Source organism: Cibotium barometz, chromosome 46 (genome assembly GCF_041138505.1).
Source record: "Cibotium barometz isolate CiBa-2024 chromosome 46, ASM4113850v1, whole genome shotgun sequence".
NCBI classification, from domain to species: Eukaryota; Viridiplantae; Streptophyta; class Polypodiopsida; order Cyatheales; family Cibotiaceae; genus Cibotium; species Cibotium barometz.
This window is the reverse complement of record NC_141091.1, coordinates 33,437,963-33,457,119: the sequence shown is the minus strand read 5'-3', so window position 1 is coordinate 33,457,119 and position 19,157 is coordinate 33,437,963. Positions and strand designations below refer to the sequence as shown.

At 41.1% G+C, this 19,157-nt stretch overlaps 1 protein-coding gene across 1 annotated transcript; it reads right to left on the bottom strand.

The window, feature by feature from the left end:
* Positions 1-16,094: 16,094 nt before the first annotated feature.
* Positions 16,095-17,975, bottom strand: LOC147612145 (karrikin insensitive 2 receptor CA-like). Its single transcript, XM_086784267.1, has 2 exons — positions 17,281-17,975; positions 16,095-17,095 (listed from the first exon to the last, which is right to left on the bottom strand). Exons 1-2 carry the CDS (start codon positions 17,679-17,681, stop codon positions 16,636-16,638), a joined length of 861 nt encoding a protein of 286 aa, XP_086640393.1. The 5' UTR covers positions 17,682-17,975; the 3' UTR covers positions 16,095-16,635.
* Between the last annotated feature and the right edge of the window lie 1,182 nt (positions 17,976-19,157).

Genomic DNA, 19,157 nt, shown 5'->3' with positions numbered 1-19,157 from the left:
GCATATTTAGGTATAAAAATTCTATACCAACCAGTTAATCCCAAGAATCCTTTGACTTCTTTCACTGTCTTTGGTTCATGCCAACCTATGACTGCTTGGACTTTTGCGGAGTCTGGAGAAATTCCATCTATGGATACTAGAAAGCCAAAGTATTCAACATGGTTGACAGAGAAAGTGCATTTGCTCTTTTTTGCAAAGAGTTAGTGCTTTCTTAAAATCTCAAGAACTTTTTGGACGTGACCTTCATGGTCAGCTATACAGTCTTTGAGTAAATCTGAATATCATCAAAGAAAACAAGAACAAAATCATCCAAGTGTTCTCTAAGAATGTCCTGCATTAGGCGATTGAATGGGGCATTTGTCAATCCAAACAGCATGACTGTAAATTCATAGTGCCCATATCGAGTATTAATGGCTGTCTTTGAGATATCTTGCTCATTAATCCTGATCTGATAATACCCCAATTTGAGATCTATCTTTGTGAAGATCTGGGCTCCACTTAGCGTGTCCAAAAGCTCATCAATTCTCGGGATAGGATACTTATTCTTAACTGTCACAGTAGCTGATTGAGACCTTGTTCCATCCTTCTTTTTCTGAAAGAGAACTGGCGCTCCCCAAGGTGAAACACCGGGTCGTCTTATAAACCCTTGTTCTAACAGCTGCCTAAGCTGTTCCTTGAGTTCAATGGCTTCAAGGACTGGCATTTTGTACATGTGCTGGGCTACTGGCTGAGCTCCGGGGGTCAATTCTATCACATGATCTACTTCCCGAATTGGAGGCATCTCTGTTAGCTCTGCTGGGAATAACTCATCATACTCACTTAACCATTCTAGTCCTTTAGCCTTTAACTTTGTGTCTACCGGATTCATTTTGACAATGTAAATGAACTGCTTCTTTCTAAGTCCTTTCAGTAGTTTAGAAGCTTTTACTAACTACAGAACTGGGGATCTTGAAATTCCGGTTCCTTGAACTTTGTTTCCGTGAAGGTCACGGAAGGAAATGGTTCCATTATGATAGTGAATGTCGGCTTGATTTTTGTGGTGCCAATCCATTCCAAGGATCTCGTCAAAAACTCCCAAAGGTAGGACTCTGAACTGACAGTCAGTTATATTCCCATCTAGATTAAACTCAATACGATATGTCTCATGGTGAGTGAAAAGGATCTTCCCAACTGGCCAATTCAACTTGCATAGGTTTCCCTGATTTCTTTTCTAAGACTAGCTTACGCAAGCATCCATGGGAAATAAATGAATGAGTACCTCCTGAATCAATCAAAAGTTTGAATGACTTACCCTTATACTCAGCTAGAGTATGGATGACTGAGAATTGACGATTTGGCCCTTGGTTTTCAATTGTGGCATAAATCTAACCTCTTTCCTCTTCCACTACATCTGCTATTGTAACTGCCTTGGCTACTGCAGAGACTGGGGCGGAACTCTTTCTCTTTGGTTACCCCAGTTCTGGGAGGGAGTTTTGAGATTACTCCTCTGAACAAAGGCAAATGGCTGATTTGGATCCTCTTGGGATTGCCCTGATTTTGTCGAGACGGTTGATCGATATGAAGGGGCTGGTTTCTGCATTCTAGGTCCTTGACTTCCCTGTCCTCTTGACATGGCAGGAGTCGGGCAGTCTTTAAGCTAGTGACCAAAACCCTGACATCCAAAATATATGTTCGTGACTTCTAAGCTCATCCCTCCAAGTCCTTGAAAAAGGTGGGGCTCCTGAGAAAGTGTTCTGAGGGAAGGGTCTTTCTTCACTTCTGAATCTATCAACATCTTGATTCTGATTGGGGCCTTGCTACCTCTTTGGGGGAGAAAAGTTTGAAGCACTTCCTGAGGTTTGGGACCTTTTAAAGTTTGAGGGTGTAGGCTTTGGCGGCGGGACCTTTACAACAAATGCCTGGCAAGTCCTTTGCCATTCTGATAGCTTCCTCCATTGAGACTGGTTTGGCATTTTTCACTAACATGTCCAATGGCTCGTTCATTCCTTGAATGAATCTGGCCATCAACTTCTCTTAATCCAAAAGTGGAGAATATTTGAGGAGAAGGGCAAATGCCTGATGGTATTCTTCAATTGTCCGGCTATCCCCTACTTGAACTCATTCATTTTGGTTTCCCAGGAAGCCCGGAGGACAGAACCTCTTTCTAAGGAGGTAAGCTTTAAGAACTAACCAAGTCTGGGTATTTTAATTGAGATGGTTTGTCTCGCAATGGTTCCTCCATGTGACCCTGGCCGTTTCCATAATTTTTAATATGGCGAGAGCCATCTTGCTCCTCTCATTATAACCGGCTACATCAAAGTACTCTTCCATTGCCTCAATCCATTTTTCCACTGTTTCTCCTAACTGTTCCCCTTCACCCTTAAATGGACCAAGTTGGGATCGGTGTAGGGCTTTACGAACGTCCGGATCTAACTCTTCATCATCAGAGGATCCGGTTGCCTAGCACGGGCCGTGCGCCTCATGATTCTCACAAAACGAGATTTTTGTCAACTTAACTTTGGCATCAGATTTATGATTATTTAATTTTTGAGATTTATTTCTTAAACAATTAAATATTCCATCATAATTCTTGAAAACAAGATTCACTCTAATAATTTTGCTAGTAAATATTCACAACCACAAAATCAATTTGGAATCTTTTGCAAAACTTCATTTATTATTATCAAAAGTTTTTGATATATACATAGAGCGTCTTGACTCCAAAAGTCACTACCTCAATCGCGTATGCATAAAAAGGCGATACTGTGGTGGAGACATGCTATGATATACACGATCCATCACTGATAAGGATGCTAAATTGTTAAATGGGTGACCACCGAGGGTGCCCACAAGCTTGGACTATCCACACCAAGATGCAACCTGGCGTGTCCAGGTTTGTGGGCAACTTGGAATCTCCACCAAGATGCAACCTTGGACTGTCCACCGCGCAAAGCATGACTGGTGAGTCAATGGAGGTGCCAAGCATGGATGATCAAGTGGAGATGCACCACCACACAAGGAGGTGTATTGAAGGCTCCAACACCACCGTTTGACACTCCACCACATCTCCAAAGATAGGAGATTCCACCGGAGGCTATGCTACCACCCAAGGCATCCATTAAGGATAGGAGATGCCACCGTCTTGACCTCAGGCATATATGGCCATCGTCCCACTTTAGACGACATCCTTATCCTCAGCATCATCCTCTTACCTTGAAGGACATCATTATGCTCTTCCCTTATACCACGTGTATCTCTGTCATACCACTTGTACCTCTGTGTTAGTCATCAGTCTTTGAGTTGTGTCCTCCTCTTCACTATGACCTCTACTGAGTGTGCACAACACTGTGAGGGACCTGTATCAAGTGTTCTTTGATTAGTGTAAGCGTTATGTTCCTTTCGCAGTCTTGTCTCATCTCTTTGTGTTGTGCTACGTAGGGTCTTGTGTGTTGCGTTGTGAGCTTATGTGATACGTTGTGAGCATATGGGAGGACTCCGGACATACTGTCCAGAGGAGAGCCACCACATAGTGTACCGGGCAACCAGCCTTGCTAAAGTAAAAAGTGAACTCATGTATATAAGTGACTTATGAAATATGAAATGAAACAATCACATTATGACAATTGAGTTTTACCTCCTCTCTCTCTCTCTCTCTCTCTCTCTTGTGGCTATGGTGTTTAGCTTGTGTTTATTGATGCTTGCTTTCTTGATTGTGGTTGTGTGCATGTAGGTGATGGTTTGTGTCTTGCTTCCTCTTCTCCCTCTCCTTGTCTTCTTCTTGAGATCACTCTTGCACACACCAAGGCATGGAGTAGAGTTTGAGATCTCCATAGCTCCCTTCCTCTTTGCTCTGTGCTGCCTAGCTTGTGGAAGCTCCATTTGAGTGATAGAAGTGGAGGTGGAGTGAACCCCTAGCGGCCTCACATAGGGGAGTTAACCCTCGTTAGGGTTGGCTATTTGCTAGTCTCGAACTGACCCTTGCATGGTCTTCCTTCTCTTCTTCTCTCCCTTTCTTGTGCAAGGTAGCATGTTGATTTGGTTAGTAGCATGATACAACTATCTTCACACGGTTGTATCATTGCTATTATGAATCATGTGTAGATGGTGATTGGACATATTACGAGATGATGTAGTGGGTATATCCATGGTTCCAACAGGTCCTGTGTTCTCTTCGTGATCTGAGCCATAGGAGCTCCTTTATTGAGCTTGAGGAGATGCGTTTCTTGACTGATTATGACACATTTTTAGATTTCTTGGTGTAGGGGGGTGATTTTGTTATCATTGCCAAGGAGGGAAATGCAGAGAGAGTAGACTATTACAGGAGATCTGGGCTTGGAAGAAGAGGGTGACAAGGAAAGAGATGGATTCGGATGGGAGTTTGGTGAGGATGTAGAAAAGGGTGGGGGGGATACGGGGTCGTTCGATAAAAATATCGTGCTAAAGGAGGTTTAGGTGGATGGTGCGGTGGTGGAGGTTGAGGTTGAGGATTTGGGTGGGGTTTTGTGGAAGGATGGTGAGGTAGGCTAGGAACCACAACCCTTTCCCTATTTCCCTCACAATCCTTTGCACCCCGTCACATACCCAATTCTCCTCCATTGCCAACACCTCCTTCACCACCTACCCTCTATCTTCATCATCTGGGCCTCCCCATAAACCTTAAAGATATACCCTTGACATTAGCATGTCCCCCCACCCTTCCTCGACGCCACCCTCACCACTGTAATCTCTCCATTGACTACTCCTTCCCCCCCCCAACAACAATCACTGTGCCCAACCTCCCTTCCCCCACACCTCTGGAGGAAGGAGAGATTCTCCCGCCACCACCGCAAGAGCATGAAGAGGTCGATCCGCCCCTCAACTAGCATGACCCCTTGGATTGCATGGAGTTCGAGCAAGCAATCAACATACTTCTCGATCAACAACTCCAGCACGCGCCAATCAACAGGATTACAAACTGAATGGACATCCATGTCCTTCAGCCTTATCTAGACGCCAAACAGAAGAACATCCATGTCCTTCAGCCTTATCTAGATGCCAAACAGAATGCCTAGGAGTACCAACACCCACATTGTCAACATGGTATGGTTACCAGTGGCCCCCCTTCGCTGCTTGCCCCATAACCTTCGAGCTAATGGGCGAGTAGCTTGTTTGGCACTGGTCATTTCTCCTGAAGCCATACATCTAGGAGAAGTACTGCAAGGCACCCTGCCACATGCGGGGAGGATAAACCCCACATACTTGCCTATTAGCAGACGATGGGCTTGGAGCCTATTCTACAAGGAGCTGAAAGCGAGCTCCAAGAGACAGTACAACTTTCCATGGTTCGCCCCACCAACGTCCCAGAGCCCATGTACAAAGGCCACCATGATGACCAAGATGCATACGATCAGGTCCCCAACCTAGCAATTGTGGCCACAATCTGCTTCTTCAACTTAATTATCACACTTCTGGAGGCCTCCCCGGATCGGAACCACTACTACAAGGGTAGCCAAAGGCCTTACCTTCGATCTCAACAAAGGCCCGACCTTGAAGAAATTGTTTGGCTACTATGAGTGCATCCAATACATGCCTGCTTGGTGCTTGTAGACTTTCAAAGATATGATGGAGACTACCTTTTGGACTAGCCTACAAGGTCTTCCATTGATCTCCCCCATCCCAAGTTGCAGTACGACTTTATTCGCACCTACTCCATCTACTATCGCTGAGTCTTCGCCAGCACTAAGGGCAGATCTGAATTAGGGAGGGGCTATGTTAGCCACACACACTGGTTAACATTATTTTTAAGTGTGTTTACGCTTCTTGCAACTCATTATTATGTAACCGCGCTAAAGCGCTTCATGTAAAAGATATATGGGATGACCAAGCTTATGACTTGTGTAATGTGGGTCACAGGAACAAGTCTAGGTGTACATAGAGCTAGGAAATCAGTTTTGGGCCCCCAATTGTTAAATGGTGGGTGGCCACCAAGGGTGCCCACAAGCTTGGACTATCCACCAAGATGCAACCTGGAGACTGTCCAGGTTTGTGGGCAACTTGGAATCTCCACCAAGATGCAACCTTGGACTGTCCGCGCAAAGCATGACTGGTGAGTCAATGGAGGTGCCAACCATGGATGATCAAGTGGAGACGCACCACCACACAAGGAGGTGTATCGAAGGCTCCAACAGTACCGTTTGACACTCCACCATATCTCTAAAGATAGGAGATTCCACCGGAGGCTATGCTGCCACCCAAGGCATCCATTAAGGATAGGAGATGCCACCGTCTTGACCTCAGGCATATATGGCCATCGTCCCACCTTAGACGACATCCTTATCCTCAGCATCATCCTCTTACCTTGAAGGACATCATTATGCTCTTCCCTTATACCACGTGTATCTCTATCATACCACTTGTACCTCTATGTTAGTCATCATTCTTTGAGTTGTGTTGTCCTCTTCACTATGACCTCTACTGAGTGTGCACGACACCGTGAGGGACCTGTATCAATTGTTCTTTGATTAGTGTAAGCGTTATGTTCCTTCCGCAGTCTTGTCTCATCTCTTTGTGTTGTGTTGCTACGTAGGGTTTTGTGTGTTGCGTTGTGAGCTTATGTGATACGTTGTGAGCATATGGGAGGACTCCGGACATACTATCCAGAGGAGAGCCACCACATAGTGTACCGGGCAACCAGCCTTGCTACAGTAAAAAGTGAGCTCATGTATATGAGTGACTTATGAAATATGAAATGAAACAATCACATTATCACAATTGAGTTTTACCTCCTCTCTCTCTCTCTCTCTCTCTCTCTCTCTCTCTCATGGCGGTGTTAAGCTTGTGTTAAGCTTGTGTTTATTGATGCTTGCTTTCTTGATTGTGGTTGTGCGCATGTAGGTGATGGTTTGTGTCTTGCTTCCTCTTCTCCCTCTCCTTGTCTTCTTTTTGAGATCACTCTTGCACACACCAAGGCATGGAGTAGAGTTTGAGCTCTCCATAGCTCCCTTCCTCTTTGCTCCCTGCTACCTAGCTTGTGGAAGCTCCATTTGAGTGATACAAGTGGAGGTGGAGTGAACCCCTAGCGGCCTCACATAGGGGAGTTAACCCTCGTTAGGGCTGGTTATTTGCTAGTTCTCGAACCAACCCTTGCATGGTATTCCTTCTCTTCTTCTCTCCCTCTCTTGTACAAGGTAGTATGTTGATTTGGTTAGTAGCATGATACAAGCTTCACTCTTTTCCTTCTCCTCCTCTCTTAACGACTCCTAGTGGAAAGACCTTTCCTTATAGGAAAAAACAAGCTACCACTTTTTCCTACCTTACTTCCTTTGTAAGAAGGACTTGCCATCTGATATCTTTGATTTTGCCGCCTTCTCTTCTTCTTTCGATGTCTTAGTCCTTCCAGACTTTACTGCATCTTTGTGATGAGCTATCTTTTTGGTAGGCACATGGACTTTCCACATTATTCACCCAATAATCTCGATCGATCGGATTGATTTTATACTATGCCCTCTTTCCCGATTATTTGACACAAAGGTGTAAAACTACATTTAGTCTAGCACTTGTATGTTGCAACTCCGAAACTAGCGTGCTTGGGCTAGCCCCTAGACATTTCTTTAAAGAGAAAAAAGTTTCCAAAAAAATTGCATCATGACCATCCCCCTCAAAGATGGTACATCATGACCATCCCCCTCAAAGATGGTACATTCATGTACCTTCCCCATTTGGTGATACTCCATTTGCATCCACAAACAAATTTGGCATCACATCAATTTGATTATCAAAATTATTTGAATCCTAGTTGATTTGCCACAGTCTCTCGAAGTAGGATTTAAGCCTCCAACCATTGACATTCCTTTTGTGCAAAGTACCATCTAAGTCTTCCAAGTAATAATAACCTGAAGGGAACACAGTGTGAACCCTGATGAATGGACCTTCCCACTATCTGGCATTACATCAATTTGATCATCAAAATTATTTGAATCCCAATTTACTGGCCACGATCTCTCAAAGTAGGATTTAAGCCTTCAACCATTGACCTTCCTTTTGTGCAAAGTACCATCTAAGTCTTCCAAGTGATAATAACCTTAAGGGAACATAATGTGAACCCTGAATGGGCCTTCCCACTTCTGTTGAAACTTCACATCATGTCTAATATCCAACTTGCTATTATATCTAAGCACAAATGTCCCTTCTTTAATACCCTTATTTGTTGAGAACTGCTCATCATATTTCTCTTTCCTTTGTTGCTACAAGGCCTCTTCCTATGCTTAGAACAAGATGGGAAATGACCTACAAACTAGAAGATAGAGGTGAGTATGCAAGGCAATATATCAACAATTGGAAAGTCCAATGATGAAAAATCAAATGAAAAATCAAATGGAAAGTTCACTCATGCTTAAGTCCTAGAGCTAACCACTCTTGTATGAGCTTAATGAATACCATGGAAGATCTCGCTTGAGAAGTGATCTACTGTCTTTCTTATTCTCTTGTTTTGGTTATGTTCTCTTGTTTTTCATGCTCATGCCTATTGTGTGCTTGCTTGCTTGCATGGAGAACTTGAATTGGTGCATGCTTTGCTAGATTCAATCTTTCATGTTTTGACAATGGTATGCATAATTAACAAGAGGGTGTAAGTTATAATAGTTTAGACTAAATAAGGGCTAGTATCTCCAAGGCTATGCTTCTTCCATTGGTCATTTAGGTGTGAGGATAGAGAGGGAATACCACATCCCTATCATCTTCCGATTGTTCACAACTCTCCCATTTGGATGCCTTTAATCCCTAGTTGGATTCATTGCTAGCTCTTTATTCATGTACGCTTGGAATTGGGTGTGTTTACTCCCTATTCTAACCACGCTTGGAATTGGGTGTGTTTACTCCCTATTCTAACCACGACTCTCTAGGGGGTGCACCAGACTTGCCCTCTTGCTAACTTTCTTATTTTTCTCCTTGTGGCAAGGTGGTTATATTTGTGTAATCTTTAAGGACTAATGGCCTCTTCTTACATTGTTTCTCCATATTGTCCCTTTCCAATTAATCTTTTTGTTCCCTTAAATTTGCATGCAATTTTGGCATAGGAAGAGCTTTTGACCAGTAAAATCATTCCTTCTTGATATCTTGAAGCTTTTTAGCCGAGTCTCCTAGATGTGCCTCTTTTACATCAACTTAGTAGTCATGTGAGTAGTTTATTTAGTTTTTGCTTGCATGAATCTTTGGCAACTACTTGTAGAGAAGTTACTTAGTACAAATATATTCTAGTATTTAATCACAAAATTTGATATAGACAGGTAATTTAGTGTAAATGTGTTTTGAGATTTTTTAAACAATAATTCATCATTGTGTAATCTAATAAGTCATAAAATTAGACACTTCACATGGAGGACAAGAAAGAGTGACTTGTTACACATAAACCTGTCATTAAGAAGAGTGAAGAATACTTATGTATTTTGATTTATTAAAGCCATAAATGTATCTTTGTAAGTATGTTGGTTTTCCTTGCTCCCCCCCCCCCCTCTCTCTCTCTCTCTCTCTCTCACACACACACACACACACACACAACAACAACAACAACAACAACAACAACAACAACAACAACAACAACAACAACAACAACAACAACAACAACAACAACAACAACAACAACAACAACAAAAACAATAACAACAACAACAATCCAATGGGAGAGGGACCCCATAACCACATTTTTTAAGCACACAACAGCACCACCCATGCAATGCTCATCATTATTATCAAGACTAAAGTGGTGTGCATTAAGATCCTCTAAGAATCATGCATTCGTAGTAAACTTTAAATGTGGTTTTGGAGAAAAACACATTCCTCTTAAGTTGAAGCACAAATGCGAAAAACTTAAGAACATAAATGAAACTTGTAAAGAAGGCAAAGAAAAATGATTTCTTGGCAAAAAAGCCAGCATGTAGAAGTTCTTGGCAACCCAAGTGATAAATAAACAAATATTTAGCTTTCTTTTTTTGTTTTACCCATACTGGGGTCCGTGATTCAAAATAAAGTTGTATGCACTCACCCCTTAAGAGAGAGACCTTTGTCCTATCTTTTACTAGTTCCATAGGTCACTCTTAACCTCTAATGGATGTTAAAAATCATCATCATAATCTCTCTCTCTCTCTCTCTCTCACACACACACACACACACACACACACACACACACACACACACACACACACACACACACACATACCAATCACATGGGAGGGTGCCTCTATAACCACATCTCTTGAGCACATAATATCCCTACCCATACATTGTTCACCATCAAGACTAAAGAGGTGTACAGAGTCCAATGGATCCTTCTTAAGTTGTCTCACCTAGTATTTCCATAAATCCAATTGGTGGTACATCATTGCATAGCTAGGAGCTTCCTAGTGCAAGTTTCACATTCCTAGATCTTGGAACCTTCCCTATAGGTGAAATAGTGACATTTACGCCAGATCTAGTGATGATGAGCACTACTCAGAGTGCACCTATGACTTCTGGCTAACATTGCACCATTACTAAGAAGCTATATGCCCTCAATCACCATAGTTGACACCAATGTACACCAAACTCCATTTGTAGTTGCAAATAATGCTACTTTTATAGTCCTAGTGCAAGCCTAAGCCCCAGCTACACTCAATCCATCCTCTAGTGCTACCTACACATGTCTACACATACCCTACCACCCCATTCCACCTCTTACTCAAGTGGGGCTATACCATCTTCCATGCCATACCTTGTCCCATGAGTAGGAATCCTACCACTTGTTGCTAGACCATACACGTTTCCCATGTACATGCCAGCACCACCTTTAGGTTTTGTACCTAGACCCCCTCCACCCAAATTTGGTTTACCATAACCAATGACTAAACCTGATCTGGCACCAACTTATGTAGCACCTGCTCATGCTGAATAGCACCAGTTTCACCTCATATGACTGATTTGGTAACATTTTCTCAAATCATGGGCAAACTTGTTTTGTAAAAAAGCATGAAAGCATCATCGAATAGAGCAACGTGAACAAAACATCCCAAATTGCCAAAATAGCTCAGAAATTTAATGGCCATTGTGATGATAAGAGACACCTTGAAGTTTTTGAAGAGGAGTGTGAGAAACAAATGTGCTACATAAGTCTAATGCTTCTAGTCTAACTTTAGACGACAATACAAGTGAGTGGTTTAGAACTCTCAGGGTCGAAGAATGCATCCAATGCACAAACCTAAAGAGATTATTCTTAAAATAGTTTATGCACGAAGGAGTGTTTTTTGGAGAGTTGTATCTCAGCTCTAGAAAGGTGAGAGAGCTTATGGGGAGTGGATTAGGTATTTCATTAGTCTGGTCAAACATCTAAACTCTCGATGTCCTGCACATGAGTGTTTCGCTAATAATCAATTACTTGATCGATTCATCCATGGACTTAAACATGAGGAGATCTATAATGGCTTAGTCATTAGAGGGATCACTAATTGGGATGAAGTCATAGCAAATGCTATTCAATTTGAAGATAATCTGATGAGATTAGAGGAAATAAAATATCTTATGAGGCAGAATTTGTTCCTTCGATAGCATCTCGACAAAGTCCTATGACCATTAAAGGATCAAACAATAACAAAAGTCTATGTATATGGCAAACTTCTCTAAAGCTATCCAAGATGTACTTAAAGCAAATTATGCTCCTTAGAATAATGCACATATGTGTCCTCAAAGAGATTAACAACAATCAACTAAATCTCCTAGAATCACTCCTGTGAGAATCAAATAATTTACAAAGAGCCTATTGAGTTTGTTGATTATGAGATTGAGATAGATCCAACAACGCAGTATATGGTCAACTCCCTTGTCCTTTGTACTATATTCTAGATCCTAGGAAAGGAATCAAACTTGTATATCGATTGGGTGCTATTGATGAGAAGTTGGTGTACATTAATGACACAGAATGAGGACTTGGGCTCTGTTGCCACAAAAGAAAACATCCTACACTCTCATAGAGAGGTCTATGCAAAACGAAACACAGAAACCAAAAGAGAAACCCATGGAAAACCAAATGGGAAAAAACAATAGAGAAACTAAAGGAAAAACCTAAGAAACACCAAAATCTACACCAAAAGGAGAACAAAACTATGCTGAGATTGATAAAAAAACAAAAAGAAAAAAAAAACCACCCACCAAGATGGTATCTAGACCAAAGACAAAAATTTCTCAAGTTCAAGAGTTTAGGGATGTGGTGGAAGAAATTCAAGGGAAGTTAGAACCTGCACGCCTAAGCATGTAAAGGTTACGGACACCATCAGTCCTACCCACATACAATTTCCAAAAGGCCACAAACTTTTAGACATCTTGAGTGCTATCCTTCCCTGAGGAAAGTGAGTGCTTTTCCAGTCCAAGCATAAAACCTGACCTTTTTGAGCATATATGTATAGTGAGATAGTACTTGATCCCATTGAGGAAGTGGGTATTTCGTCTTTAATAGTTCCTTCTCAATGACTCGCCATTGCTAAACATTTTAAAGAAGCTAATGGATTTCATGTCTTTGGAGGGGAGGACTACTATTATGGCCAAATTGTGTGGAGACCCAAAGATAGTCATAGCTCGAAAAACTTTTCTCAATGGAGAACTTAATGTGAGATTACCACCCTTTTGTGGACATGTATAGGTCCTAATCACTTTGTGCCATGCCCATAGATGAGGAAATAAAGATAGAAGGCACCCTTGTCTTGGAACAAGAACAAAACTCAATTATGGAAATACCTGTAAATAAGCTTGGTCAATACTTTGAAGGTAATGAGTCTAACGCAACTCTACCTATCACTACCAAAGGACTCATAGTAAGAATCCTTGATGGTGGCACTGGAGCAAGCATTATCACCAAGAATTGTTGAGAATCAATGGGTAGACCCAAGCTTGAAACCACAAACGTCCTAGTGAAAATGCCCCCTATTACTTGGAATGCTCAAAGATCTTACATACATTTATCATTATGGTATAGAACATGAGATACTCAAAGTGAAACATCAACCTCACACACAACAAGTGAGATTGATAGGTGAGCAAACAAATGAAACCAAATGGGATATTACTTCTTTATAGAATGCAAAGCCAAAGAAAAAACATAGAAAACGTGCCAAATTTAAGGATGAAAACTTTGGCCAAACAAAGGTTTATGTTGTATGGACTCTATATTGATCTTTTATTGTTTTCAAAAATTGATTTCACTAGTTTATACTTCCAATATCAATTGGTGGTGGGTGCGGAGAAGAGAGCTCGAAATGCCATCTATAAATTAGGTGGACTGGCGAGGTGAGTTCCAATCAAAACTATAGATTTGTGCGTTTGGTATAACATATAGCTTTGAAATTATCTATTATTCTTTAATTTATTAGTTATTCCTTTGTTGAATAGGTGGATAGTGTCAAAGGAGATTCATCTAGATTCCATTGAGAAGGCTCAAGTTAAGTCAATTGAGACGGTGATTGAAGAAAGCTTTCCAAGAAGCATACTCACAACTCAATTGCACCTTCTAGTACATTTGGTGGATGAGGTGGCTATATATGACGTTGTTCATAGCCAGTGGATGTTCTTTCTTGAACGCTTCATGAAAACCTTGAAGGGATTTGTGAGGCAAAGGGCAAGGCCAGAAGGAAGCATGGAAGAGGGATGGTTGTTGCAAGAATCCCTCGTATAAATCTCTGAATATTTGAAGCTGACCTAGTAAAGAGATGATAATACTATAGCAGAGAAACTTGAATATTGTGAAACAATTCAAGACATCTTGGAGATTGGATTTAGAGCTTTCAAAGTGTTCATCTTTGATGTTAAGTGGTTCAAAGTGGTATATAGAGGTACTCAAGCAACCGTCAAGAAGCATCTAAGTGGATTTTTTTACCATTGACTCAACTAAATTATGGCAAGATTCAAGAGACACATACGTTCTACCACAACATTGTGAACATGTTTACACTTGATTTTCAATTTTGATGAATTTATAGATAGAAGGAAGGTATTGTATATATTTTCTTGTAAATATTTTGTGGTTTTTTCTTTTAGGTTGTGTTTCATTCAGACCACAAAGATCCTAATTGGTGGTATATAATACAAGTTGCTTCTCGATCTAAACGTATATTTCAAGATCAAGATGTTGACGAAGAAATGCATGGTGGACAATCAATCGAGGATGCAACTAACAATCAATATGACGACCATGATGATAATACCTCTACATCTTCTTCAAGTAGTGGAATAGGACTTTGTATTGATATAGGAGCCATCGAAATGATAGATTTAGAGATAGACCAATTGGCATGCCTGGATTTATTGCAAGATGGATTTGATGATGGCACAAATTAAATATATATCATCATGACATATGTATACATTGATCGGTTTGTATAACTATTTGATGATTTTGTTGCTTTATTTCAAAAATATTTGGATGTTTGTTAAGCCTTTTGGGTTATAATTTATTTTAAGTTTTTATTTTCACTCAATTTCAACACTTTGTTTTTTTCTTAGCGTCGTTGAGCGGTGCTTTTATAGTGCCGTTGAGTGACACTTATAGCAGTGTTTAACTAGCGACGCTAATAACGGGTGTTAATAGCGACGCTTATCCACAGCATCGCGTGCTAATAACGACGCTTATAGTGTAACGTAAAACACCGCAAATAAATGTAGCTGATAGTGCCTTCTCTTGTATATATATATATATATATATATATATATATATATATAGAGAGAGAGAGAGAGAGAGAGAGAGAGAGAGAGAGAGAGAGAGATTAAATTAGTTGTCAAACTTGGAAAAGAAACTTTCATTCTAAAACAATATAATACATAGAAAAATATGTGGCTAACTCTATGTTTATTTATATTAGATGGGCATTAGAATGAACCAAGATATTTGTATACTTTACAAATCATTCATGAAGGCTCCTTTGCACACTTATTTTAATTTATCATGAACATGAGGTTAGGACAAAATGTTTTAACTCAAATACAAGACCATATTAAGCCATCTATTATTATAAGCACAACCTTTTTTGGCTATCACTCTACTAGATCCATGGACATTGCTTTAGGCACCATGAATAAATTTGTCTCATAGAGCGGGTTTTATCAAATGGACAAATATAGTGGAGAATCACACTCTCTAAGTTATCACCCTAAAGTTATCACTTTGAAGCATAAAAAGTATACCAAGTCACACTCTCTAAGTTATCTCCCTAAAGTCCTATGCTTTAAAGCATAAAAAGTATACCATGTTATAGTCTTGCTGTGAACCTCAACCTTTGTCATGGTCTACCTAAGACATTGATATCTAGGGAGTTTTTGGCTTTTTTAAAATGTCGTGCAAATAAGGTGTGTGAGATTTATCTCCTTCAATGTGCCTCAACCATGTACTTTTTGATACTCACATGCATGATGAAAAAGACTCCAAAAATTTGAGATAGGACATTGGGAGGTTCACCTTAAATTATTAAGTCTACTATGTGTGTTCAATAGGAGGAGTTTTCTAAATGAAGATTTAGAGTAGAATTTACAGAAATTTATCTATTTACATAAAGGGGTTTTAGATGGCATTTTGAAAAAAAAACTCAAAAGTTTATAAAGAAAAAAGGGATCATTTTATTAAGTCAAACTCACATAAAAGGGTTTTTTTAATACCTTTTTAATTGACGTTATATGTAGGTCTTTTCAAGAGTGCACTCTCAAAGGATAGAACCTTTGCCAGTATTTGTGCTCTTGATAATTGGGAAATGGTAATCTTTTAACCATCCCCACAAATATGTAGCTCAAGAAAGAAAGGACTTTCTCCTAGTAGCAAAGGATGCTATTTAGCCACAATATGCAATGTTGGATTTCTTCTCTTGTATAAGATATGTGCCTTAAACTGGTACCTTTCCAAATCTAAATTTAATATATAGCCCACCTTCAATCAAGGTTGAGGAAGAGTGTAGCATTACCTATTCTTTACACAAAAATGATATTTAGGCATCATTCTTTGGAGACTACAGCAATGCCCCAAACACAAGTTTTTAGTCCACATCTCAAATCACTGAATGAAATACCAATCCACTTCATTTGACAAAAAAGCAAAGAAAAGCTATAGTACATGTTTTAGGAATGTAAAAGCTTAACTAAGTTTACATGTATGTAGAGGTGGTAGCCATGCATTCCCTAAAATAAACCTTGATAGTACAATTATAGCATCATGCCATTACGATTACAAGTACAATTACAGTTTCATGCCGGCGGTTGGTAAGTAAATATGAGACCATCACTAAACAAGGTCTTGTGAAATCGTCGAGATAAGACCAAAAAGATTGGACATGTGATAAACATTATGTAGCTAATGTAGCCTAATATGATACTAGTGATGAGTAGTTAAGAAACATTGCTTAGCCACTCTAGCTTTTCATATAGAAACTATTGGTGTTATTCTTGAGAGGGGTACAAATAGAGTATTCTGGACATATCAAGATAACCATCACTATACAAGGTCTTGTGAAATTACCAAGACAAGACCAAAAAGATTGGGCATGTGATAGATAAACGTTATGTAGCCTTATGCTAGGAAGTAGTTATAGAGAATTAATGCTTATTAGCAAATGTAGCTGCTCATACATAGAGACTCTTGGTGTTACTCAAGAGGTAGCAAATCTAGAGGAATTTTGTTAATTATTCAAGAGGGGTGAGGTGCCTGAGCAAGGCGGAGGAGAAGAGGTGAGGGGCGGAGAGCTGAGGCAGGTGGCCATCCGTCTGCAAAATCTCAAGGCAACCATTGCTATCAAGGTGGTGCTTAAGGTAGTCGGAAACCAAGAGGGGAACTGCAATGTCCTTGCAGGTTTGCAAGACATGCACCTCCATGGAACCATCCTTGTTCACCTGCTTCATCTCCGCTATGGCGTTTCTGAAGTCGCTCTCGAAGATGGCCTTTGCCATGGCCAATGCCACCTCGGGCCTCATGCCCGAAAGAGTGCGCGTGAAGGCGTCAATCGCATCCTGCTCTGCCTCCACGCCCACCACCAACGCAGCGAAGCTTGCAGCCCACCCTCCAAAATCCGCCGCCATTGCTTCATATAGCTGCTCCAAATCTTCTCGCTCGAATCCTCCATAGTAGTCGCGGTCATTGAGATACCTGCAAGCCCCATGGTTATCAGTATGCAACCTCCCATCACATAAGCTTGTCTGCAACCACCACGACCTAAATTTACATACTCCTCAATCATTCATTACCCCTACATCTATCCTTTTTTGAGCTTTTGAGATCTTGTCAGCTCTCAATGCAAATGTGTTAATTCACAAGATCGTCCTAATATTTACCTTGGAGATGCGCCCACGAGGACGAGCTTCTTGAACAGGGAAGGATGGGTGAGGGCTGCGATGCAGCCGATCATGGCGGACATGGAGTGGCCGACAAAGGTACAAGAATGGATGTGCAGCTCGTCCTGCAGGAGCGTTACGAGCATGTGTGCGAAGCCAGCATAGAGAGACTCGCAGTCGAAGACGGAGGCATCGAAATCATCGACGTCCGTCGTGCAGGCGCCCGGCCAGTCTATCAATATCACTCTGCACCTCCTCTCGCTTATCAATGATGGAATCACCGCCTCCCATTGTGCCTGTGTGCCCCCAAACCCATGCGCTAGCAACACCGCTTCACTCCCCGTTCCCACCACCTTCACGTTCATTGCCTCCCCCAGCGTCTTCCCGCTCTTTGGTACCATGCTTGCAGATAGTTTGATTGCGCCTGCAACAGTACAATGATATAAAATCTTGAATGCAGAGAGAGAGAGAGAGAGAGAGAGAGAGAGAGAGAGAGAATCCGCCCGAAGTGAAAGAAAGAAGAATGTAGGCCTGCCAATCACCCAGAAAGATAGAGGAGGAAAGAATATGGAATTCTGGTCTATGGAGAGAGAGAGAGAGAGAGAGAGTATGGATAAAAAGGTTCAAGCCTGTCTAATATGCACAGACACACAGAGAGAGAGAGAGAGGGAGAGAGAGACAGAGAGAGAGAGAGATGGGTTGCTCGGCTAATCACCAACCAGCCACAATATCGCAAAGAGTAGTGCACAGTGTATCCACCTTCGAGATTAAGACGCACACGGAGCCTCGTTTGGATGGGCAACGTCGATCAGCAGGCTTGGTTTGATGCCATTAAGTGGACCTGCAGGATGGTGAAAAGCTTGTTTTTGGGGAGAGAGCGATTCGCTGGGAGCCAAGTGTCGTGGGTAGGTGGGTGGGTGATCCATTGATCCCCCCCGGGCACGCCTGCCCCGCTTCCAGCTCGGCAGAAGAAGACACAAGCTAGCTTTTCCAGCTTTCCTTCTCAATGGTTTTTTTATAGCCTTTCATCACAACGCCTTCAAAAGGCATCTCTCGTTAGTCGGCCGGCACTGCAGTGACTGCACAACCAACCATCACCACGCTCCACATTTTAGGTCACCCCTGTTTTTATTAGAAAAAGGGACTGTTTTTTTTACAGGAACAATAATTTATTAATATATTGGTATCTATAACTTTATCACAAGTTTTAAAAAATAAATAAATCAGAACAGTGGTTATAATATTATTTAGAGAAAAACCATCATGCCATATATATCAAGCTTTTTAGAGACTCGGCTTAACTCAGTTCTTGGATATAAATTTTTAAGTCAGTTAAAGCCAAAATGGCTTGTGCTAACTCTTCTTTCTCGACGGTCAGTTTTGGCGGCCTACTTCATTCCACTCCTGATCCTGGTTAGCCCGGTTAGCTTTGATAGCATTGATTCTTTCTTCATATTCTTCCCGCGCTTCATTAATTGCAAGTACCTCTTTTACTTCTATCCTTGACTTCTGGGCTCGGGAGATAGTTCTGTCCGCTTTTAAAATCATCTTCATCTGCACAAACAGAGCACTCCTCAGGCCACGGCAATTGCGTGATACTGCATTTTGAAACAGTGCATAGTTCCTCATGTTCCACACACACCATAGATATTCAGCTCTAATAACATTCCATATCCTTGTAAAATCACCAAGAAGTCTTTGCTTCCAAGTTAGCTGAGTTGCATTGACCAAGGAGAGGCATTGGTGAATCAGATCTAAAAAACTTTTTTTAAAATGGCAAGAGATGAACAAATGAGGAATGCTTTCTTCTTGTTGTTTGCACCTAGGGCATAATCCATCACCAATTCCTAGTTTTTTTTGGCCCGAGAGCATGTCCA